This window comes from Phyllopteryx taeniolatus, chromosome 7 (genome assembly GCF_024500385.1).
Source record: "Phyllopteryx taeniolatus isolate TA_2022b chromosome 7, UOR_Ptae_1.2, whole genome shotgun sequence".
Taxonomy (NCBI): Eukaryota; Metazoa; Chordata; class Actinopteri; order Syngnathiformes; family Syngnathidae; genus Phyllopteryx; species Phyllopteryx taeniolatus.
Window position 1 is genome coordinate 12296670 of NC_084508.1, and position 26685 is coordinate 12323354.

Genomic DNA, 26685 nt, shown 5'->3' on the forward strand with positions numbered 1-26685 from the left:
TGTAGGTTGGTGATAGACTAGGGTGCAGTCCAAATTACGTACAAATTCAGTTTACGTCACCCCTGATTGAACAGAACTCCGTCGTAAACCGAACACATCCTATATTGTACTGTATTCCGCTTTTCTGGGTTCTGTATAATAGTCAAAGATAAATTCCACATAATGGCTAAGGTGCGCCAATATCTCCGTGTGAGTATTTTATTGTTATTACTAGGTGTCATTATTAACAGTGGTTATCTTCTTTTTACCCCAAGACACTTAAAAATATTACTGTTACCTGAAAAGTATAACCCTGGAACAGGGAAAAAAAAAAGTCATGGGAAAATTTGATGCTGGAGGGGATTATTTAGGATTTTGGAGGTTCCACTTTGGTAGTAGTGTTCTTTGGTGATTTTCTACATTCAATTCAATAATTACCGTACCAGTACAGGTTGTGGGGATTTAGGATGCAAAATGTTATTGAATGAATTGCCATTACTGCTAACTGCATTGACAAATGGTCGTTTTTTTTTTTTGTTTGTTTTTTTTAAATGGTATCTTGTGTCTTATTCCCAGTCAATTGACTGCAGTGCTTTCCTCCCAGAAAAGTTGAGAAAGAACCATTAAAAAAAAATGCCAGGTAACACAGTGAACGTTGAGCTTTATTGTCAGGCCACAGTTGCGCTCTTGAGTGCAATTACACAGATAAAGATGCAGACTTTATGGTTTTGCTTCAGTTGACCTGGTTGACCTCACAAATGAGGGTGTGGGACCACTAGACATGAGCCAAATGCTCAGCCATTAAACAGAAAATAAAGCCATTCACAGTGTACTTAGCTGACCTTGTTAAGAATTAATGTTTTGATGTTTCTCAGGTGGATTGAATTAGTATTTATTCGAATGTCCTTCTTCCCCCTCTCTTCCTTCAAGGCAGGACAAGCTCAAGGTTCACATGCGGAAGCATACGGGAGAGAAGCCTTACCTTTGTACGCAATGTGGGGCGGCCTTCGCTCACAACTACGACCTGAAGAACCACATGCGCGTTCACACTGGCCTGCGCCCCTACCAGTGCTCCAGCTGCTTTAAGACTTTCGTACGCTCCGACCATCTGCACCGCCACCTCAAGAAGGACGGCTGCAACGGCATCCCGTCTCGCCGAGGCCGAAAGCCTCGGGTGAGAGAGCCTGGGCTCCTGGATGCCCCGTTGGGCCTGCTGAGCCCCGGCTCAGACACTGGCCTGGAGCCTCACATCATCAAGGGACGGCAGCTCTCGGAAGCTCTCAAGTCTGAGGTGGAGGGGCCCCTCGCACACAGCCCACAGCTAGCAAGAGGGCCGGACCATGAGACAAACACTTAAGAATTTGACGGACACCCTCACAAACATCACTCTGCTCCGCCTGTCCACACAGAGGAGGAAAAAACAGACTTTAAAGAATATATATGTAAAAACAACAACTATTGCTCTATAAACCAAATCAGGGTGTCACAAAAATTTTAATCTTCACAGTTCTTTCTTTCTTTTACTTTGGAGAAAAAAAAGTACGACGTGAAAGCACTTGAGTCGGTTTAAAGAGCAAAGAACGCTTCAAATCACGCACCCACAATGTCCACTTTCTGGGCCTTTCTTATCAATAATAATAGGGGGTTTTATACATTGGCATAATGTATAAAGCACACTAAGAAACTATGCAGTTGACTTTAGGTTTTTATTATCGGTCGAGCTCTGAGCAAAGGTGTCTGAGCTCCTTCCGGCTGCCGTACGGGTGAAGCGAGGACAAATCTTTCCATGAGAAAACAGCTCTTTTTTTTTCTTTTTTATTCTTTTGCAGGTCTAGAGATGTACAGTTACCATAGAAACAACGTTGCCATAATATGGCATATGCAAGGAAAACTCACCACATTTGTGATGCAACAGCTTGCTCGCTCGCTCACTCTCCAAATGCTCCAGAAAGAGTCATAGACAAGGGTTTGATTGAAGTGTTACTTACTCGAAAAAAATATATATATATAAATACATTGGGAGAATCAATTGTTTATCTTTGCGAATGAGTCGAATCCACATGGGTGGAGGCTCGAGGATTGCAGGACGAGGGAGTACGAGGCTCTGTGTTTTTAAAACGCTACCACTGCCCTCAGACCCCTGCAATTTAAGTTTTCCTGTCTTAATCTTTTGGTCTTTTTTTTTTTTATAGGTTGACTGGGTACTTGACACTTTATAATTGTATACATGTATATACAGCATGGGGCGATATGACATCCCTGTTAACTGTTCTGGCTTCTCCTTGTGGGCTGGATGTCTTATTTCTTACAGCGTTGGCAAACCCGTATGAATGTTTGTTGAGCGATAGCATGGGTCACCTGAGGGGGAAAAAAAACACTTGACAGTTCCTGCCTAAAAATGATGAGCATTGGAAATGATTGAATGAATGTGCTTCACTTTGTGCAGTGTGTCCTTGTTTGACAGGGTGCAGGTTTAAGGCACGACAGGGAACCCAAATGAGAAAGTTGAAGAGAAAAGATGAGCACCTCTTTTTCTTTGTTTGCACAGCTTAAGGGAAGACATCCAATAGTAAAAGGGGCGCGGGTATATTTAAAGGAAGATAATTGTTTTTTTCTTCTTTTGTTTAAATAGTTTACCTTTTTGGGACCACACAACCTGGGCGATGTAGAAAGCGGTAAATACCTGTCCAAGTCAGCAGGCCAAATAGGAGTCCAGCTGCAGCTGGTTCGCGAGAGGGGAGGGGGACCTCGCCATGTCTGTTGCATTCCAAAAAAATAATCTCCCCCAGCTCAGCCACGTTTCCATGCAGGAGGAGGGTGGGGGATCAGATCAGGCCTCTCTCTCTCTCGCCCCCTCTCCCCCTCTCTGTGGTCCTCTAATGCCCTTAAGGGATATGATTATAATAGAGCTTGGTGTTACCGTGGGTGCATGCATATGTCTGTGTGTGTGTGTGTGTGTGTGTGTGTGCGTGCGTGCGTGCATGCGTGCGTGGCAGCAGCCAGGGTCCCTCTGGCCACATCATCAGTGTGTGAGTCAGCCCCAGCCTGTTCAAACATGCACCTTGAGCTGCCAGCCTCAGCGCACTTCACTCTCTCTCCTAAAATCCACGTTTCCACCCAGCAGTCCGTTTCGCTCCACTGCGGTATAGTTTGGACTGGTAAATGCTGATCAGACTTGGGTTGCCATTGCGCGGTGTAGGGGGCAACATTATCCGTAAATGCGTAACACGGTTGGAGTAAATTCCTCTCTCGGTATTCTTACATTGTAATGTAACACGGGGGAAGGCCAACAATCGTCTCTCGACCAATCAGCAAACAGCTGTGGCTTAAGCTCCACTCTACAAAGCAACGTAGCTTCTGAGTTTGCCTGCTGGCAAAAAGGTGGTGAAAAGTGGGACAGTACAGGTCCGATACTTACAGAACCTTTACAGTGGGAACACTGACCAAAACCAAATTGTACTGCTTGGTGGAAACAAGCCCAAGACATCAGAAAGGAATCATTCTGAGTTCACTGATCTTTGAATTAGGGATGGGCATTTAAATAGATTGCTTCAATCGACTAATGCAAAAATTAACCATCAATTAATTATTTTGTTCGACATGAATGTTTTGAACTCCTGTTTCTGCATACAGAGGAGTTGACGGAGATTGACTTCCCATAGCCAACGTCATGTTTTTCATAGACCACAGATTAGTTGAGCCTGAATCAGCAGTACAGTACTGCACACCGTTTTCACAGATTTGTTAACGCCAATCAATTTTTATGCCCATCCCTACTTGGAATATCCCCAAAACTTTCCAAACCGAGAGCCCCTCCCAGCCTGATACAAGACCATCTCTCCTGTACGCCTCCTGTCCTGAATTGCACCTTAATCAGAACGAGACAGGTTCTGAAAGCACTTTGTTACAACAAGGGCACTTTTGTCAACAAAACGGGTACTTTTGAGAAAGAAAAAAAAAAGTTGCAAATGAGATCGGCCCTTTCTTCTCTCAGTGGTGGTAAAAAAAAAAATGCTCATTTTCCTTGTTTTGTTTTTAGGGTTGACAACAAGCTGCCAAACGGGAAAAAAATTAGTGCTCTAGAAGAAAGGCCTGGTAAAAGATGAGTTAATTTAACTGATTGCACTTGAAGTTAGCTGTCTAAATGTCTTAAGGTAGAGGGAGGGTGTTGTGTGTTTTGTGTGTGTGTGTGTGTGTGCGCGCGCGCGCGCACGCGCGTGCAAGCATGCATTGCTGTCTGGTGGACTGGAGGATCTCGGGACGAGCTGGTGTAAACAAACGTTGCTCCATCTGTTCCCCGGCTCCCCTCCTAAGTGTGTGATGATAACGGGCCCCTAACGTTGTAAAACACCTCATCGGACAGTCGCTTGTTTACTTCACAGCTCTCTGGGCGCACATTTGCATAAATCTTGGTTTACCCTCGCTGGTCATTGTCGGCGGCTGTCCGGGCCTTGAGAGTGTAGGTTTTATGTATTTCTTGAGTCCCTGATCTCGTAAAAAATGCGAACTGATGTCTGTACCGCGTAGTATGGACCCTAAACCAGTTTTGTTCCCAAATAACCTATGAGCCATCTAAACCTGTGTATATTTGGACCTTTACATAGTCTCAGGGTGCTTTCACGCTTGCAACATTTAGTCTGCTTTAATCAACTGCAATCCGTTTTCCTTGCGTGAACAAAGTGATTGAACTTGGGTGCAGACCAAATCAACCGGTCTGTGTAGTTTCAGACAAACTCTAGTATATTTTGGTTGTGCGGAAAAAGCGAAACTGGGGAGTGAACAAATCAGTTTCACCCCTAAACAAAACACAGCTTTGCTTTCGCATGAATACGGTTTAGATGGAAAGCGGGAAACAGACAGAGTTTACAAAGCCATAAACTGATAGGGAGCAAGAAAGCAAATTACCGGTGTGAAAGCATCCTGATGTTACTTGATATATTTCTCTCATACTAGGCTGGTACCTGTACTAGTTTCGAGCTAAAGAGCCAAAAGTATCACCGGTTCTTGGAGCTGGGGGTTGTGACCACAGGTCACCGGAGCAAACATTCAACCGCCATCTTACGGCAAGAAGCCAGCAAACTGTAGTCGTGCTGCTTCCAAAACGGATGCAAGCCAAGCACCAGAACAGAACTAGCACTGGCACCAGCTCCGTGTGAAAGGGATATCATTTGTCCAAACTGGGCCTCCCTCAATAGAAACAAGTTTAAGGATGTAAATTATTTTCTGACTTTGCTTGAAGTTACGCTACAACGCAGCTCCCGTGTGCGTGAATGTTGGATTTGGGTGAGGTCTTAACAGGCCCTCATTGCCAGGAAGGGTGGGGGTAAACGGATAGCTGGGTCGGGTGTCTTGTCTGGGATTTCAAGCCTGTTAGCACTGGAAGTGGTGCTTTAGCTGAGCGTAGCGCAAACATTTGCACTAATTGTCAATGTTCTTGTCCTGCTGGTGGGAGACAACCTCAAAAAGGCCACATGGTTTCCGTGTGGACTTGGGTCGGTCCTGCCCAATAGAAGTAATCATGTATAGTATATGTGTATACGTCCAACCTTGACTAATACCAAAGGAGAACAAAGACATTAAGATAGTTAAAGATGTACCAATCGAATGTTGGATCAATAGTGTTTGAAACCCATGTGAATCCAACTTTCGTGGTTTTGTTTTGTGAGAGATTACAAATTTGGGCCGCTCATTAGAAATATGTGGGTTGGTCCTGCTATGATCAGATCATTGTACAAAGATATGATACTTACAGATTAGATGTATTTTCAGTCCAACTGATGAATAATTAATCACTAAATTTCACTTTTTACTAAATTATAAGAAACGAGTTTATTCGTTCCATTGGTTCTGTGATTGTGTTGACTTTTGTGCGATCTTGCAATGTGGAGCTCCGGCTCACTCCCGCCAGGTGAGCCTTACGTGGGCCCTCTTTGACCAAACCCACGCCTTGTGCTTTTACCACAGAACACCTTGTTTTGTGTTTTGTTTTGTTTTGTTGTTTTCCTCTGCCCCGTGTTTTTCAGACCAAACTCTATGAGCTGACGCTAATCGTGCAGATGTTTAAGCTTTACTTGAATTAATTTATTATTTTTATTCTTACCTTGTTTGCCGCTAAACTCCCAAGAGTTCTGCAGTGGCTCCCCCCCTTGTCTGATTCTTGTGTTTTTCCAAATGGACCTTGACTTCTGTTTCTGTCTTACTCTTTTATCAAAGACTTTTTGCTGATTATATCTGAGAAAGCCATAAAACAAGACCAACAACCATGATAAAGATTTTTCTTCTTTTTAAAGGAGAGATGAAGTGACTGTTATTGAGTTTAGTGGCATCAGAAGCTACGAGGGACTGGGACTCTTGTCGCCGTTGTGCTTTTGTAGCAGATTATTGGAATTTTTCCCATCTGGCTGGATATGCAGCATGGCCCTCAACGCAGTGTGCTTGTGGCACTTCCTAACAAACGGTGGACTTCTCCCAGTTTCTAACGCAAGGTCTGCCGCCCCCGTGGTCCGAATGAAAGTTGGGCTAACCCCAGATCTGAGGAAAGGTGGGGCGCCAGCAGTTCTTAGTTGGGCTGCGGCCATGTCCCATACCATCAAGCCCTAAGAAAAGGTGCACTGCCCATGGGTCCATAGGTCTTACGTTATGGGGGTCTGCTCTCAGGTTCAAACGGGAAATAGACTGACCTTAGCTCAAGGTGGGCTGTTATCAGGTCCTACAATAGAAGTGCTGCCCCCAGGTTTTGGCGATATGAGGTGGTGGGTGCCCAATAGTTCATAAGAAAAGGAGGGCCGCCCCCATTTCATAAAAAAGTGGGCTGCTGTCATGCGCTGGGGTGTGCCCGGCTCTAAGTGACAACGGGCTGTGCCATGTCCTAGGGAAATGTGGGCCATCCTCGGTTCTTTTTAAAAAAAAAATAGGGCCATCCTCTGGTCTTAACGAAGGATGGGCTGCTCCCGGGTGAAGTGTCGATCATTTGTACCTCCTGGCTCTGAGCATACAAAGATTGTAGAAAGAGCCATTACAGGGGTAAGGGGGTGGGGGGGGATGGGTTGTGATGTTTTCAGGGACGGGGTAGCTTGTGTAGTTTTTGGAAAGGCGTGGCCAAAACGTCCAGAAGATGCAGAATATTTCGGGTCTCCTTTTGCCTCTTTTGCAAGTACTTCTCAGGTGGAAACGAACACTGCTATGCATCGGCTTTCTTCGTTATGTGTGTCATACCATGCTGTAGATGTTCCCTCGCTAATTAGCAGACACAAGGAAAAGGAGGGCTGGGCTCATTGTGAAGCGTGATACTGATTTGGTACCTTGTAGAAGGGAGCCGTCTGTCTCTTTAGTCAGTCTCATTGTTTTGAAGAGTAGCACCAGGCCTGCGTTGTGCAGCCACTGAAAGCAAACATTCCATAACTTCATACTGTGATTCCCCCTTCATATTCCGTGCATGTGACGACGTTGCTTTTTTTTTCTTCTCTCCTCTCAGCTTCTGCGATTGTAAACGTTAGCACTTTGCGATAAAAAGGCCATCCTCCATTGTGTTTTGATGATTTCCTTTTTGCTTTCTGGTTGCCTGGGTGATGCAATTTCAATTCCCATCGTGAGAAAATGCACTTGAATTGTAGCGTGGAAGATGGACGCCTTATTGGCTGTTGCCCTTCACTTGCTTGCTTAGCAGGGAGAAATGTGATTGGTTCTCATTTCGGGGGACTCTTTCGAAGCTGTGCTGAATGTAGTACAGGGGTGGGTGACCTACTGCCCGCCAGAGCATTCGATGCAGCCCGCCATAAAAGGAAATACAACCTCAGTCTTAAGGAAAAAGGTTCCCCACCCCTGTTGTGTAGGTCAAGGCTGGATCAGGTATCCATCTTTGGGCGCTTTTTTTATGCAAATCAGCACAATGTTATTGCAGTCCAGTGGGAAGAAAGGACAATAACCTGGGAGACAAATCTAGATAGTAGGCTACTATTTATTTCGAGCATCGTCAGTGAGGTTTCTAAAGTGGCCTATTAAGTGTCACATTTACCAACACAAACTGGGATGTTAAATTGTAAACAAACACGAGTCACATCAGGCACCAAAATACATGACCACGCTAAATATCTGGATCTAAATGTATGACAAAAGGATGGGAAAAAAAAAAAAAAGTTTAATTCCATTTTTCAAGCGACGACGTGTAGTTTGTTTGCTTTGTGACTCGTGTTTTCTTAGTTTGCTCCACTTGTTTATGAAGCTGCAAGCAGTTGAATTGTTTTGGGGAGAATTTGCACTTTCTGGTGATGAGAAAAGAAAAAAAAAACTATGTATATGAGACCACTACATCCACACACTCAAAAATCATATAATTCCATGTTGTCTTTTTTTTTCTTTCTTTTTTTTTTAAATATATCCAAAAATGTCTGCCATCTGGTTGTCTGGTTTAAAGAATATACAAATCTTTCTATTAAAAGAAAAACAATGGTTGCAAAGGTTGTTTGCTTGAGTCGACTTACCTGTAATTCATATTTTATTGAGACGAGGCACATATTCCACATTAGAAAAATCTTTTGGCACACCACCAATCAAAAATGTCTGCAAAATGATATACAGTGAATATAAGTCTACACAGACCTGTTCAAATGCCGTGCTTTTTTGACATACAAAAAAAATTAAGACCTAGATAAAATGGAAATCTTTAATAATTATTTTTGGACCAATTAAGTGAAATTGGATACATTTCTGCAGCAAATCTGATGACCTCTCACGATACAGTACAATCCATTACAAGAGCTTAATATTTTGTCTTTATTACTAATTTTGCCACATTCCACTTATATATTGTCATCATGGTAAAATTAATGTATGGAATAGATATTGAGTGACGTGTCGCTAATATTCTGTGGAGTAGTCTCAGTAATTTCCGTTTGTGGTTCTATGGTTGTCATTGCACTTCTCCTCTTTGCCATTACCGGAACATTCTGTAGGTGGCGTCCCAAACAAACACAAAAAGGCAAGAAACACCTGTTGGATTCTCCTGGACACGGTCCTAGAAGTGAGATCACCTTCAATTAGAATGACTCCAATCAGGTTAGTTTTAAATAACACGTGAACACATGTATTAGAAACCGCTCCAAGTATGAAAGTGTATTTGTACAAGACATTAAATATATTGTTAAATCTGCACTTTTATGAATATTGTCAATCGAAAGTAATCATTATCTTCCATACATCCATTTTCTTTCACGCTTATCCTCATTAAGGCCTCCGATGAGCTGGAACTTCTCCCAGCTGACTTTGGGTAAAAGGCGTTGTACACACTGAACTGGTCGCCAGCCAATTACGGGGGCACATATAGACAAGCGAGCATTCCCCCTCAAGTTCACATCTATGGACAATTTAGAGAATCCAACCTAAATTAACCTAACATGCAAGTTTTGGGAATGTGAGAAGAAACCGGAGAAAACCTGCACAAGCACAAGGAGAACATGCAATTCACACAGGAAGGCTGACCTGGATTCAAACCCACGACCTCAGAACTGTGAGGCAGATGTGCTCACCACGATGTCAGTTTTTGTAAAGTCACTTTTTTGGTTATCCTTTAAATGTCAATCGTATTATACTGATGGAAAACATTAACATACTATGATAATTACATATTGTTTTAAAAGTACAATTTTACTTAAAAGACTATCTCAGTCCCCATAATTTTATTTATTTATTTTTTTGGTTTGTTTGTTTCAGTCCGGTAGGAACATTGTTTTATTTTAGTCTTCAGAATTTTTAGACCCCATCTTTTTTAATATTTTCCCCATTTGTAGTATTTTATTTTAGTTTATTTTCTTCATTTCACAGAGCTATGGTCGTTTTGTCATTTTTTTGGTAGTTATTTTTATTTATTTTTGTATTTATTACTGTTATGCAGCATCATTTATATATATATATATATATATATATATATTTATTTATTTTTTTTAATTAGTATTTATTTTAGTATTTCCTGACATAATGTTACTTTTTTTGTCGATCTTTTTGTCTTAGTATTCAGCATCATTATTTTGTGTGATATTTATATTGTTTTGTTGTGTTGTCCAGTCAAAGCAGCAGGTGGCAGTGTTGTCACTGCTTAGATCCTCAGTGGGAGGAGCAGTCACAATGTTATGACGCTACATGCTTCTGACTGCCTTGTTTTCCGAAAAAAAATAATAATAATAATATTAAGAATACATTATATCAACAATTCAACACATCAGACAATCATAATAATATAAATGTGCCCAGCTGGGAAATACGGTGGACCAAGTGGCTAGCATGTCGGCTTGATCAATATAAGGTTCTGATTGTGAATCTCAGGTGGAGCCTTCCTGTGTTGCGTTTGCAAGTTGCGCCATAGAAATGCTCAAATGGCAGGTCGCATGCTATGCGGTTCTTGGTATTTGGGGGTCGATGTGTACGTTTTGGGCCACCCTGCAGGAGCTTATAGCCGTAAAGCGGGCGGGCCTTGTTGTCACCCCGGCTTCCTGTTTGTCTCGCTCCATCTCCCTCGGGCCATCCTGCCAGGTGACAAAGGTCACGGAGCAGCTCATTAACCCCCACCCTGACAGCCCACACGTTTTACACAAACACACACGCACACTTTATAATGCTCCACTAATAGCAGTTAAGACGACTTAAGCCTGACTGTGAGCTATTTTCTACCATGGATGTGTCTTGCATGTTAGATTAGGCACCATTGTGTAATAAACATATACCGTGGTACCTTGCCTTACAAGTGACCCAAGGTTTTGCGAGATACGAGCCGGTGTTTGGGGAGTTGTGAGCAAAAAAAATTGAGTTACACGCGCTTAGATGGTGGCAACAATTTTCACAACAAGCGGTCGTTTGGCAGATTGTGAGCAAATCTTCAAAATCCAGGCCAAGAGCTTGCTTCAAGCTGTTTATTGCCATTCACACTTGAAAACTATGCATAAAATGAAGAAAATTGAAGTATTAGACTTTAACTTTACGACTTCGTCTTATGATAGTATGTTAGCTTAATGCTAACACACAATGCAAAACACCATAGCCGGGCTAACAACACTAGCATAAATGTTGCAGTAGTTATAAACCTTTAAACAACTTACATTTAAACACAAACAGTAGCAACACATCAGGGGCGGAGCTAGGTATTTTTCAGTGGGGTGGCCAAAAATCACATTGTCAAGGGGGGAAGTGCTGATCGAACTTTTGGCCTCTTGAAAAACGACCGTTAACGGGAGGGTGCTGAAGGAAATGTTTGGTTCTTGATCGGAGGAGGGGGGTGCTGATCAAGCATCAATTGGAAACAAGTTACGCGATTATTCCCGACACACGCGGGGGGTGGGGGTGGCCGTCGTAGTGGCCACTCCGTAGGTCCGCCCCTGCAACACATGCAGACAAAGCATACAAAAATATTTCACAGGCATATATTATTTATCCTCTGTACAAAACGACTAATATTTATTGCAGGTTAGTTGCGACAGTCTTCTGTGTTTCATTGTCAAATTTACGTGTGTGTTTCTATTACACTGCCCCCAGGTGGCCAAGGCAAAAACCACACAATCCGCTGAATTAAAGGATGAAACCTTGATACACTGTTAGATTATTTATATTCTATAATTTTATTATTACCGTATGTTTTTATAAAGTACAATACTGTTGTTCTTAATTTTGGTTTGAACATTTTGCCTGGCTTTTTTGGGTGGCTGGAACGGATGAATGGCATCTCCATTCATTTCAATGGGGAAAGATGATTTGAGATACCGTGTGAGTATTTTGAGTCGCAAGTGTAGTCACAGATGGAGTTAAACTCGTAAGTGAAGGCAGCACTGTATACAATATCAATGACAGAAGTGTCGTGCTCACAATTTCACTCCGAGCTAGGATCACAAAGCAGCACCATTGGTGACAAGTCATCACCCCCCCCCCCCCCCCCAAAAGGTACAATAATGTACTTGTTGGGGTGTTTTGTTTTTTACCTCCTGCAAGCACAAGAACGGCAGGAGGTATTGTTTTGACAGCTGTTTGTTTGCTCGGAGGATTACGTGAAAACGGGACACTATTATACAAAAAAAAAAAAAAAAAAACCTTGTTACAACTAGTTACTATTTTTGTAGCTTAACGAATTAATTTTGGCACGATTGCAACTTTTTTCCACTTAATATTTCAGTTTTATTTTCATAGTTTATTAAAAACTGTATAAAAATTTGATTTTTATGCAAATTTTGGGGGGGGGGACTCTTCTCGCAACATGTAGATTTTATTCTTGTAGTATTATGACTTTTTTCTCGATAAAGTATAATAATTCTGGCATCATTCCGCATTTCTTCCCATACTATTGCATTTTTAAAATTATAATACTGTACTACATCTTTTTATTGCATTTTTTATCGTAATCAGAATTTTATGTCGTCAGGCTACATCTTTTTTACAAAAAAATATCTTATCGTAATTTGTTTTCTTTGTTCTCGTAATATAATGACTTTATTCTTGTACTTTACTCTCGTAACTTCATGACCTTGTTCTCGCTATATCATTACTTGTTTTCCAAACCAAATGATTTTGTTCTCATAATATTACGGCTTTTATTTTCATAAAATTATGACTTTATAACTACTATTCAGTATAGTGTATGACAACATTTTTTCCTGATTTGAAAACTGTATTCTTTTAGCATTAACTTTCAGTCTACAAATTACAACTTTATTCTCGGAAAAGAAATGCTACTTTATTGTAATTGTTAGAATAATACAACATTTTGGAACTTTGCAACTTTTAATTTGGGGAAGATTGCAACTTTTTTCTCCAACAATCCAACTTCATTTCTGTACCGTTGTGACTTTATTCTCGCTATATCACAACTTTTTTTCCCGAGACAAAATGCTACTTTGTTCTCATAATATTTAAACTTCTTTCCAAAAACATACACAACTTGTAACATGTAACTTTTTTCAAACGTTTAATAAGAAAACACTACTTTACTGTATGTATTATCACTTTACTATTTTAACTTACAACTTTGTTTCCGCTTTTTAAGTCTCGATATTTGTTTCTTTCATAAATGCTACTTCATTCTCATAATATTCCAGATAATATTTATTTTGGCAACATTACAACGTTAAAAATAGAACTTTATTTTCGTAACTTTACATCCTAATTCTCATAACTTTACGACTTTATTCTTGCTGTAACACAACTTAAAAAATCTATTTTTTACTCATACGACTTTGTTCTCGCGACTTTTCTCGTGACCCCCCCCCCCCAAGAAATGCTACTTTAATGTCATTGTTATAATAGTAGTACCGTTTTATTTTCAGAAAATGTAAACTTTTTTCTCCAAAAATACACCTTTATTCTCTTAACTTTATGAATGTATTCTCATTATATCACAACTTTGTCTTTAGACCAAATGCTATGTTTTTCCTCATAAAAAATTGTTTCTATAACACTGACTTTTAAAAAAAAATACTCAAATTTATTCATGTAACTTAAAAAAAATCCTACTTTGTCTGATTCATTATTGCTTTATTATCGTAAATTACAACTGTATTCTGTAAGTTACTTTCCTTCTCTCATAGTATTCTGACTTTTGTATTGGAAAAAAAAAACTTTATTTTTGTAACTTTACAACCTTTTTCTCATACCTTTACCTAACTTTATTCTCGCTATATCCCATGTTAAAAAACCCCAACTAGTTTTTACTCATAATATTCAGACTTTATTTACACAGTATTACGACTTTAAAAACTTGACGTAACCTTACGACTTTATTTTCGTAATTTTGCGACTTTTTGAAGCTATTCTGTATGACATCTTAGTTTTCATAACATGACTTTTTTCTGGAAAAAGAAAAAAAAAACAGCATAGTAAGTTACGTTTTTCAAACGTAACTTACAACTTTAGTTTCGCTTTTATGTTTAAAGATTTTTTTTCTTAATGAAATGCTACCTCAATCTCATAATATATAATACTTCATTTTTGTAACATTATTATTGCATTTTTTTCGAAATGTTTCCCATTTAGAAAAAAAGTCATGATCCCGCTAGTCCATGCTAGTTTTTCATGAAACTGTACTAGGAAATTTACTCATTGCAACTTTATTTTTACAATGTTACCATTTTAAAAAAAATAAATAAATAAATAAAAATAATAATAAAAACTTTTTTGACGTAGCTTTAGGCTCCAATTATATTCTCGTAACTTTATGACTATTTTGAATTTGTACTCTTACGATCTTTTTTTCTTGATTTTCTAACTTTATTCTAGTAGCATGACTTTTTTATTTAACAATTTGATATTATATATATCTAACTTGGCGGCACGGTGGGCGACTGGTTAGAGCGTCAGCCTCACAGTTCTGAGGACCGGGGTTCAATCCCCGGCCCCGCCTGTGTGGAGTTTGCCTGCGTGGGTTTTCTCCGGGCACTCCGGTTTCATCCCAAAAACATGCATTAATTGGAGACTCTAAATTGCTCATAGGTGTGACTGTGCGTGCGAATGGTTTGTTTGTTTGTATGTGCCCTGCGATTGGCTGGCAACCAGTTCAGGGTGTACCCCGCCTCCTGCCCGATGACAGCTGGGATAGGCTCCAGCACGCCCGCGACCCTAGTGAGGAGAAGCGGCTCAGAAAATGGATGGATGGATGGATATATCTAACTTTATATTGCAAAAGTAACTTTTTTTTTTTTTTTTCCTTTTCAGCTTGTCGCCGATCCTCTTTAGGCAGGAAGTGACGACTTTACGCACACACACGCCCACCCACACCCTGACTGGCTAGTTTATTCGCTGGCGTTTGAACCTGTCGTCCAGATGTGTGGTCGGCTCCAGCTCATTAATTGTTATGTTTGTTACCTTTTAAAACAACACGTGTCCAACGTTCACGCCAAACATATTGGCTGAAGCGGACCGCCACTGTCCATGAAGGGGGCTTCTTTTTGTGTGCTTGCACATCCAAGTGCATCATGTCACTTGCTATGCAGGCAGAGCAGCATCATTAAACCAAATGAGCCTCTCGCTGCCCCCACAGTGAACGCTCGCAGGCAATAACATAAAAACACACACACACACACACATACCCACAGAAGCCTCATTTTCAGCGGCGTACACCTTTCTCGGGGGATATAAAGAATCCCCTCTGCTTGTGCGCCCCCCCCCCCCTACAAACTAGCACTTTGTCTTGGGCTCTGTTTTGTTCACATCAGGTCCTTAAACGACTCAATATGACAAAAATTAGGCAGGGAGCAAGACGTGGTCTTTCTTATGTTGATAAGAGACATTGAACTTTAACCTCTGAAACCCCCCCAAAGGCCTGCCACCACTATGTGGACACCTACACCACACCTGTTCTGTTCGCGTCAAGCAAAACCTTTCCTCGTCTTGTCCAGCTCCCCTTAGGAAGGACTGACCGTGTGTGTGTGTGTGTGTGTGTGTGTGTGTGAGGAGGGAGTGCGAGGGGGTGGGGTGTTGTGGTGGGCCAAGTCCAGGCTCCCAGCCTCGCCTCCGGCCAATCTCCTCCTCCTCCTCCTCCTCTTCCTCCTCTTCATCCCAAGAGAACAAGAGCACTGAGGTGCCTTTAAACCACTGCGGCAAAAAATGAAAAAAAAAGAAAAAAACTGCAGTCATTAATATGCAAAAATGCAAATGAGAAGGTAATTAAGAGCTGGCGCTCTCTGGAGGCTCTTTGATTGCTAATGAATTCTAATCTGCAAGGAAAGAAGGGGGGAGGGGAATAAAGGAGGAAAATCACCAGAAGAAGCAAAAATGGAGAAAACAACAACAAAAAAGGAGGATCCTCGTCGGAAAATGTTTTATTTTGACAATGAATACGGGACGGGTCACAACATTACGTACAAAAGGTGTCTAAAACATTGACAAAGATAATCATGCAACTCAAGCTCAATCGATTTTGCAGGTGTACCTAATGTTGTGGCCCTCACATCCTATAATTATTTTTGTAACGATCAATTGAAGTTGTCGAACTATAAATTCCTCAAAACATCCATGTTAGGTTTATTGACGACTCTAAATTGTTCATTAATAATTGAACGTGAGTTGTACCGGTGATTCTCCCGTTACTCACAGACACAGAGTTGAGCCCATTTGAACTCTGCTTGTTAACCAAAACAGCAGCACATAAATAAAGTGTGGGGTTCCCCACGCAGTATTAAAGATGATCTTACATTATGTGGAGACAACGTCTTCAATGAGGAATAGTCTTCCAGTCGACACTGGTACGTGGTCACTCCACAATGTTGCCGCAACTTATTAGTAACGTGGCATCTGCCTTGTTTCTTGACATTTCTCCGGATTTCTCCAGAATAGTCATTATTATTATTTTTTCAATTATTATTACGCTTCACCCCATTTGGAGTTCAGTAAATGAACTGGCCACTGTTCGGGGCTTTCACATCTTTTTTTTTTTTTCCTTTTTGTATTTGGATAATGACGCACAAAGCGTATTTCCTCGCGTAGCGGCCATCCCGCTAATAGAGGTCATGCCCTAAATATTTAAATGACATCAATAAACAGCTCAGGTCAAATAGACGTCTCCCTTTTCCCATCAGGAAAAAAAAAACAATGGTTGTTAAATGTAATGACTTCACTTCACAGACTTTTGTTCACACGCGGACATTCAAGAGTTAACTGCTGAGCCCATTTGAATGCCGTTGCTAACCAACGAGGCAGCGCCGATTTGGTGGTAAATCTGTGTTTTATTTTATTTATTTTTTACACCAAATAACGAGGTCCACTTCTGGACCAACTTTAAAATACAGTAGCATAGTAAGCCTAAGTGTTCATCAACAAAGAGATTCTTTTTATTCCTGGAAAGTATAGGTAATATTATTATTAAGCCACTGTAAATTATGCTCAGTTGTAACATTAACACAGTGCTTAGCTATAGGTCAATAAATAAAATAATAATAATAGTTATAATGCTTTACACATGACACCAAAAAATAATCTAAACATAATACAATAGCATTTTTAAAATGATCACATTGTTTAATGTTATTTTAAAAGATAGTTTTTTGCATAATATCAACCATCTAAAAAAAAAAAAGAATGATCTCCATAGTGTAAGTAAAGGCAAAGTCGTTTCACTACTTCAGTGGGAGCCTTAATAACACTTCCACTTCCACTCCGACACACACACTCACACATCACTCGTACACACCCACGCACACGCACACACCACTGCTGTTATTGTTGCTGTTGCGCTGCTCCCACAACACCAACAACAATCTCTGCTTGCTGTCCCTCCCCCCAGCAGGCCTTGCATCTAAGCATCCATCTCTTTGCCTCCCTCCACGCACACACACACACACACACACACCACCCAAGCGCCCTCTGCTCCCAGGCTGCCCTGACATGACATGCCCACTTCAATTGATTAAGAGTCAATTGTGCTTCTGATCTGATTGTTATCATGCACACAAAAGCACAGCACTATTTCCAGACACTTGGAGTTTCACTGGAGTTTGCCCCATTTTACATTAAAAAAAAAAAAAAAAAAAGCCACATATTGATTATGTCATTAATTTGAGGAGGGTGGGGGGGAGAGAAAGAAAATTACTCTTTTGGATCAATGAATTGTTGCATACAGTCCTCCTTTTAAAAATACTAAACTAACAATTAATAAAAATTTCAAAAATGCATTTCAAAAATGTATGACATGTTGATTATAATTCTATCATATTGATTATATCATCCATTAAAAAGAAAATTACTTTTGCATCAATTACATGTATAATCTAGATGCTATTTAAATAAGTAATTAAATACCCAAAAAATATTTTACATTTTTTTTTTTTATTCAGAAAAAGGAATAAGATCAGTTAAAGTAAGTTGAAATTATTATTATAGCTATTGTTTTACACAATATTGCACAATTTTCTTGAAACAATACTACTTTATTCTTGCATTATAGAATCATTTTATTTTTCAATATTATTCATCGTAACAGTAGTATTAGTATTATTTACTGAATGAGGCTAATTTATATATTTTCTTTCAACCTGTTGTTGTAAAGTATCCTTAAGTGGATTGAAAGGCGCTTGTAAATGAACACATGACAAAATAAAGAGATCGTTTTATTCCTAAGCGTCTCCAAATACTCAAGACACTGAACAACAACAAAAGAAGATCTGAAGGGGACTAAAATAAACAAGTTGAGGGGTTTTACCAGCTGGTTTTAAAACGGGAAGAGAGTGAATAGGATGACTCTCTCAAGTGATAGCAGACTTTATTGATTATGTTAATAGTGACCACAACAATGGACTCTTGTTACACTAAAGCCCCTTGAATCGTTTGTATAATTCAATATTTAGGACACACAATGAGGTACCATTCACACAGCTGGTTGTACATCTGCCATTTTCACACTTCTTGTTCACGTTTTTACAACAACAACAACAAACTGTTTAATTAGTAAGAAGTTTTACAAAAAATGCAATTAATTAGTAGACAACTAAAATATTTTTGTGTTTTAAGTCCAAAAGAAAGATCACTGTACCAAGTTGAAATCTGAATTATTTTGCTGGTTATTTGCCCATGCAAGCTTTAATTTGTGTGAGTTTGTCCCAAAAAAATGCTCTTTAAGTAGAAGCAAAATGGAAATTTGTTACGGTTTGTTTTTAAACATTTATTTAGTTCGATTTTTATGGAAATATGTACAATACATTTTAATAAAAAAAATATATTGAAGTCTATTTTTTATTTTCCTATATTTAAGCAGAGTGTTAATGTTAAAACTCCATAACGTTACAGTGGCTTACAGTAATATTAAATAGACTTTTTCAGAATTATACCTCTGTCTCGTTTTCGATAAACACTTAGGCCTTTCGCTTTTAGTGTTAGGCACGGCCGTCGCTAGGTTTTGACATTTGGGGTGGCAGGGTGGCCGTGGTTGCTGTTGGAGATTTATTCTTGCCCAAAACTTAGTTGTTGACCGGGCAGGCATTTTGTGGAGATCGTTGTTAGGGGGGGCTAGGACAACAAACCTTCGCCATAAACATATAATACCAAATATTTGGTGGGGCTTGACAAGTTTTTGGGTGAGGATGAAGCCCCTCTAAAATAGGCCTAGCGACGCCACTGGTATTAATCATTATGGTGGTACTTGGGGAGCTAATTCTTTTTTTTAGGTGGAGTAAAAACTGCGAAACACGGGTTTATTGTGTTCTTTGTAATTACGAGTACATTTTGCATAGTTTGTGTTTGACTTGATAAAAGGTTATTTCATTCAGCAGGTAAAGTGCATTTTTTTAAAGGGGTTCTAAGCAGATATTTGTGTTTTGTTTCGAAATAAATTAAATATGTTTGAAGATACAGTAAGTGCTGAAAACATGCAAAGACTTATAACAATATAGTGCTGGATTGTTGAGGTATAGTTTAAGCATCTTTTTCACAGTTGGAATTGTCCTGATTTTGTGGGCGGAGCTAACCTATACTGTCTTATACTATATAAGTATAAAGTGACATCATTTCGTTTGGCTGCTCAGTTGTGAGTTAGCTGTGCTCAGCTTCCATAACGAGGCACCATTTACCACTCCACCTTGCAGTTAGCAAACTAACGACGGGTACACCCCGAAAATGCGTCTTTGCTGGAGGCCTCAATTTACAGAACAGCTCGGTGATGTTTTTTTTAAGCTCCCCAAAAAAATCGATGGACTGCGTTTTTAAAGGCACACGCGGATGGCGAGCTGAACATCAACGCGACTCTGCAGTGTACATTTTTTGACAGATACCATAATTTCTCATGTATAATGCGCATTTTTTTCCTCAAAAAATTGTCAAAAGTTAATAGTGCGCATTATACATGGGAATATGGGCAAATGGAAAAAAACTTTCACATTTTATAAATGTATGCTGCCATCTAGTGATTATGAAAAAGCTGTACACTTTCATTCCAATATGACAGGGGTACGTATGACTGCATATATGTAGAGTTGTCCTCATAAGTTTACATACCCTGGCAGAATTTGTGAAATGTTTATTTTTTTTTTAAATATGACTGATGACTGAACAACAACCATCATTAATTTCTTTATGGTTATGTTTCGGTTTAATAATAATGCTTTTCTGAAATGCTTGACCGTTTAATTTGAATCCTATTGAAATAAACATTTTGCCTGGTCCTTCATGTTTTCTTTAAAGAATTTAACCCATCTTACAAATTCTGCCTGGGTAATCAAACATATGCGCTCAACTGTGTGTTTTATAATTTACTAAATAAAAGTAGGGTTGTGAATTTCAAAATAAGAGCAAGTAAATTTAAAAAAAAGGATTACATGTTCAAAGAAAGTGCATAACTTCAGAATAATTATTTGAAAAAACCTAACAAAATACAGATAACACTTCCTGTTTTGATCATATGGGTTGAAGCAAAATCATCAATTAATTATAATTGACCCTATAAAAAAAACCCTTATAAAAACCCTTCTACCTATTATACATAGGTAGAAGGGGTTTCCAGAATTTTGAGGTCAACTTTGGGGGTGCATATTATACATGGGTGCACATTATACACAAGAAATTACGGTAGTTTTGTAAACTTTCATCAGAGACAACATGGCTTCCTTCACGGTCAACTTGATACTCGTGAATGGGGGGTGCCGACTGACTAACTACCTGGGCTTCCTCCTGCCGTCCCGTTGTCGTCAGGTGCCGTGTTCGGCTGTGACATTACGTCACCAACAACGAGGGTAAGTTGACTTGTGTGCTTATTTGTATGATTATAGTCCACAACAACCATTCAATTTTGAAGTTGAGCCTCCTAACGTGATTTTACATCATATAAGCTATCACCCCCTCAGTATGTTTGATTCCTTTTGGCGCATCCATTCGACACGCCCACAGCGTCTGAGTGCTGAGAGGTGGCCCTTATTATTCAAGTTTTGAAACCTGATTTTATATACTTAGCGGTTTGTTTTATTCATTCAAATGAGGCAGGCTTGTTATCATTACTCTTCTCTGTGGTGTGTCGAATTTATATGCCATTTTTTTGGGCCTGCTTAGTGCCACTTTAAATGAAGATTTGAACGGTAATGGGAATCCAAGATGGCAGGATGGTCGAAATAGAGGTGGTCGTGGGTGTCCCATAAAACGAGCAGAGGGGGAGAAGCGAGCCAGGCGGAAGCGATCGTCAAATGAGAGCAGACAGAAGCCGCAAGGATTGTTGATGCTGTTTTTCCTCTGCTAAATAGATTGTTGATTTGCTTTGTCTTTGCCAGTGTGCGCCGCGTCCTGTGTGGAAGTGCAGCGTTTGCGGCGGATTAATGTCAGGGACAATCCCTCAAACTCATTTTCTTTCTCACTGTGCGGCTCAGTGGGAATTACACTGTGCGGATAAGGCAGGGAGAGAACCACGCATTTACCCCCGCCCCGTTTGCCATGGCGGCCGACTTTGTTTTGAATACTTGAATGGGACAAGATACAGCGTCCTCGCTTGTTCCACAAACAAGCAGCGTTGTTATGCTTCTAAGGGATAGCGGAGCCCTGTGGGAGAGTCGATGGACCGCCCCACACCTTGATTGCTGTTAAACATGTTGAAAATATTTGTAGGAAAAACACTTCGAGGCCATAAATATAAAACAGTCGGATGAAAAACAGGAAGTAGGCGGCAACTGAGCATGTCATATTATGCTGCGTGGCCTCTTACACTGGATATGAAAAGCCAGTAAAAGCCTGCTAGAACACCTGAACTTTGTTTGAGGTTAATCACAAGCACTTTAAATGATGGCAGGTCTGTGCCAGTTTCCATTTAACATGAACTTCAATTCAATTCAACCGATCCGATCCATACCGAACTCAACTGTACTGTTTGGTAGAAATGAGACTATAAAGTTTACATTTAAACCACAGCTACTGCGTCCAGAGAAGTTGTATATGTTACATTTTAAACTAGCACATACATTGAGAATATGGGTTAGCAGTTGGTTTAGGGTTTTGTTACAGTGGTATTGCCACCTACTGGCCTGGCATGCACATGACAGTGTTTTCAGTCAATCTTGTGGGTCAGAGTGACCAGGGATCACTTTGACACCATTGTAGCTTCACATTTTAGCAAATAAAAACAAAAGAAAAAGCATAACAGATATTACTAGTCTGTTGTTGTGGAAACATACCCAGATTTGGTCTGTTTTGTTGCAGTGAAGGGGGGGGCTGCGGGGGTTGGGGGGTGTTTTATCATGAGCACAACAGATAGATCCCCTCCACCATTGGTGCCCTCCCCTTCACCACAGATAGACTTGGAGCGTGGGCACTGAGCCAACACTATCAGTCCATCCACTCCTATACCTCCAGTCTCCAACTCCTACTAGGGGACATCTTCCAGTGGACGGGGTCGTAAATCACACCTTTGCGGCTTGTAAATAAATACGTGTAGTGCCACACAAAAAAAAACACACGCCACTGTGGAGTGACGCTCCAAACTCCTGGCCTAGTTTTCGTCTCCTTCTTTCCTCTAGTCTGATCACAAACCTGTGCACCTCTTGCCCTTCCCCCACCCGAGGCCTAAGCCTCTACTATTACACGCTGCGAGGGGCTCCGAGTGGAACGAGGTGAGCGACTCGCCTTCACTGGGCTTATTTGTAGGCCGCTGCTTCCGCGGCGTGTTTATTCTTGTGTGAGATGAGAGCCGGCGATGTGGCTTGGCCGCTTCAAACGAGTGGAACGTGAGGGCAGGTAGCTAGCGCCAAACATAGCCAGGAGGAAAAAGACAACAACACGCTTTGTTTATTTCGTAGAATTTTATACAACAACAACTTGTTCGGGCATTTGCTGGTAGGAATTAATACAAGTGCACATAATTAGTTGAAAGCTGGCATTTTTCTGGTTATTGTACTTTGAAAAAAAAAGTCTATGTATATTTTTGGGGATTTTTTATGAAACGTATGATGTTGTACATAATGGACATTTAAATTCATAGAAAATTGACACACTTGGAGGTTATTTATCCACTTTATTTCGTGGAATTTTGTTCAAAAAAATGACTGTAATTGTAGAAAGCCAACATTTGGCGGATAAGCTTTGTTAATTTGTAGGGTTTTATCCCAAAAAAATACATGCAAGGTTTTTTTTGAGGGGTTACTTTTAAAACCATTTGTTTATTTAGTAGTATATCATACATAACATGCATGTAACAAGTAGAAGATTGTAATTTTCCCGGTTACTTACAAAGGGGCTGTTGTTTCGTTGGATTTGGTATGAAGTGCGCACATAATTAGGTGAAAACCAACCCATAGTGTAGCGGATGAAGCCATTTGTACGCCATCTTTACACGCTGATGCACCTTCTTATGTGGCTCTAATTGAAAATATGTTTACATCCATAAATATTTCATCAATATGCACAAATATATCACCTGCGTGCCAAACGTATGCTAATTTGCCATGTGCATCTGTTGTTAATTACACGTATGTAGAAGCACAGCGAGGAATCAAAAAGAGTTGGTCCCTATTGAGGCTTTAATCGGCCACCGTGCCACCATTGTACTCGGGGATTAAATGACGTGCTTGTCTTTTTCCTTTGCTTTGTCTCGTCTAATAACCCTACAAAGCTTTTTGACGTTGTCATGTGCCAGGTTAGCCCGCAGAACATGAAACAACAGGGTTTTGTTTTTTTTAATCTTCTTATAGCGGAGGTCAGTGGGCACTTGCTCGAGTCCACTTTAGTTGTGACACCTGACAAAAATAGTGATGCTTTCAATTTAACCATGTGTAAATTGCATTCTCTTGTTGAAAACTGAGATGTTTCAGGTCACATCAAATAGGATTTTGTGTGAAAAGTGGCTGTAATTGTTTAAAAAAATTCAGGGGATACTTGGAAATGTGGTGTTTGTTTAGTTGGATTTGAACAAAAATGGCACATAATTAGTATAAAACTGAAAATTTTCAAGTTACATACAAAGCTATGTTGATTTAGTAGGACGTTGTATGAAAAGTGTATTATAGCTTTTTTTGGTGGGCCCCGACATGCTTGAAAATTCACAAATGTTTGCAAGCACAATGTATCCTGGTGATAATGTGTAACAACTTAACATATATGGACGAACAGACAAGAATTTTATTCAGGGGGGAAAAAAACTGAATCAAAGGAGAAAAAGTCACACAAATTTGGAATTTGCAAGTACAGTGTTTGTATGAGTGCCCTATAAAGCTAAATTTACATATTTTTGGCTTACCTGAAAACTATACAGTATGTATATATATATATATATATATATATATATATATATTATTATTATTTTTATTTTTTTTTATTTCTTATTTTTTTTTTATTTATTTATTTTTTTTACCTCAAAGTTTTTTGAATATGCTGGGATAAACTGCCAATAAATGTTTTCGGAGTTGGTTCCCACCAAAAAAAAAAGGGGGTAAAAATTTTGAAAAAAGGTCATTTTGACAAAGTCTCAAGAACCCATACACCAAATTTAACAGGACTTTGCCATTTTGCAGCAGCCGTTTTGGGTGAATTTCACGTCTCTTATTTTGGTGAAATCCTTCAAGGGAATCTGCCCAAATGGGCTTCAATGGGAACAGGTTTCCCAGACTTTTGCGAAGATTTTTTTTCCTAGGCTGTCTAATCTAGGCGCAGCGCAGCATCAATGTTTGATCATTCCGACAATTCGCCATGAAAAATCGGGCACAAGGGCCCGTTCGTCGCTGCTTGTAGCTTTAACTATTACCACATCTGATTATGGCTGCGGTAAAGAATCAGCAGCACCTTCATCTGCTCATATTCATTTGTCACTTTTTTTATAGACTTCATTCCATGTGTCCATTGAAGATGAGGAGCATCTTTGTTTTGTGTGTGTGTGTGTGTGAGTGTGTGTGTGTGTGTGTGTGTGTGTGTGTGTGTGTAATTCTTCTCACCCCCCCCCCCCCCACCCCACCTCTCCCTGTTCCTCAGCCTGGCTGCCCTTGTGCATGCTCTCCATGTCAGACCCAGCTGTTACTACAAACTACTTGGAGGGCTTACAAGCCTCATTGCTAATACTGACAACGGACACTATTCTTACTCAAAAAAAAAAAACAGGCAACCTCCATTGGAAAAAGTGAGAATGGCAGCGATTCCTCTCCAGGAAAAAAAAAAATCCTTCTCCCCACCCTGAGCAGATGTCGTGTTCCAAAGCCTAATCTTGTTGATGAAGATCTTCCAAAAAGAGGTGTTCGATAAACAAGTGAAGATGCGCTTTGAATGTGATAGCCTGGCTTATTTTCTGACACATGTGAGCGCCTGTCTTCTTCTTTGTGTGTGAGCGACGTGTTTGACCGATACATGCGCTTGTAACCCCGTTACATTCCTACGTCTGTCCACAGGGCGAATTAATGTGCTGTGCCTTCTCCCAGGGGACAGCCAATGGATTATTTACCTATGTCCTATTGATGGCAAACAACAACATGAGGCGGTTAAGCACAATTTGCATATATTGCATCTTCATTGGTTCATATCCATCATTGTATTCTCACGACACAAACCTCAGAGGTAGTTACTCAAAAAAGCGTTTATCAAGTAAGAATTGATAGAAATAATCGTGAAGAAATAATCAATAGAAAATTGGCGATACTTTAAAAATCTTTGTATATTTAGGTTTTGTATACAAAGGGTCCTATAAAAACAGAAATTTTTCAGGTTACTTGAAAAAGTGTACTTGTGTTAGTTTGCTGGGTTCCATGGTGTAATGGTTAGCACTCTGGACTTTGAATCCAGTGGTCTGAGTATAACTCTTGGTGGGACCTCAATTGTTTTGCCACTGACTTGGAACAGGTCTGGAACTTTTGGGAAAATGTTGTGCGCCACCCTATGAAACCATATGCCCCCATCCCCCATTTTTTTCTGCGTTCCATGGTGTAATGGTGAGTACTCTGCACTAAATCTAGCAATGCGAGTTTAGGTCTCCGTGTAACCTGAGTGCTTTTGTCACTTATTTTAAGCATGTGGTTGGATAAATGTAAAAATTTCATTTTAGAGGCAGTTGTGCACCAACTTATTATACCATATACCCCTCCCACACCTGTCGTGGGGTTCCATAGTATATTGGTTAGGACTCTGAATCCAGTGCTCTAAACTCCTGAACCTGAATTTTTTTGTCAGTTGAAACAAATTGAAAATCTGGACAGTTGTGCACCGCCTTATTATAATATTTTGCCGTCATGCAGTTATCATTGATGTTCCATGGAGTGGTTAGCATTCCTCGCTTTACATCCACTGATCTGAGTTCAACTCTCAGTGGGACTCCCCTTCTCTTGTTTGTGTTCCATGGTGTGCACTCGAGACTTTAAATCCAGGGATCCAAGTTCAAGTTGTGGAAGCTGAGTGCTTCTGTCACTCAGAAATTCTTCTTGCACACACCAGTGCACCGCTTGATTATACCATATGCCCCGCCCACACCAATTTTGGGGGTTCCATGGTGTAATGGGTAGCCCTCTGGACTCCGAATCCAGGAGTCTGAGTACAGCTCGTGCGGGCAGTGCATTGTGCTCTGACATAAGAAACCATATGTCCCTCCATACCATCTCATGTGGGTTCTATGGTGTAATGGTCAGCACTCTGGACTCTGAATCCAGCAATCTGAGTTCAAGTTTCAATGGAATAAGTATGTTTTTGTAACTTGAAACAAAGTTGGATGAAGGTGAAGATTTCTGTTGTTTTGCAGGCAGTTATGTACTGCCCTATTATACCATATGCCCCTCCCACACCTATCGTGGGAGTTCAATGGTGTAT

The 26685-nt window shown here is 40.1% G+C and overlaps 1 protein-coding gene across 3 annotated transcripts in view; it reads left to right on the forward strand.

Moving 5' to 3' along the window:
* The window catches only part of zbtb7a (zinc finger and BTB domain containing 7a), a 30475-nt gene extending 22040 nt beyond the window's left edge, over positions 1–8435 (forward strand). For all 3 annotated transcript variants that reach the window (XM_061779115.1, XM_061779116.1, XM_061779114.1), the window contains one exon: positions 910–8435. In XM_061779115.1, coding sequence (XP_061635099.1) covers positions 910–1336 — 427 coding nt within the window. In that variant the 3' untranslated portion in view covers positions 1337–8435. The remainder of the gene's footprint in view (positions 1–909) is intronic.
* Positions 8436–26685: the final 18250 nt, after the last annotated feature.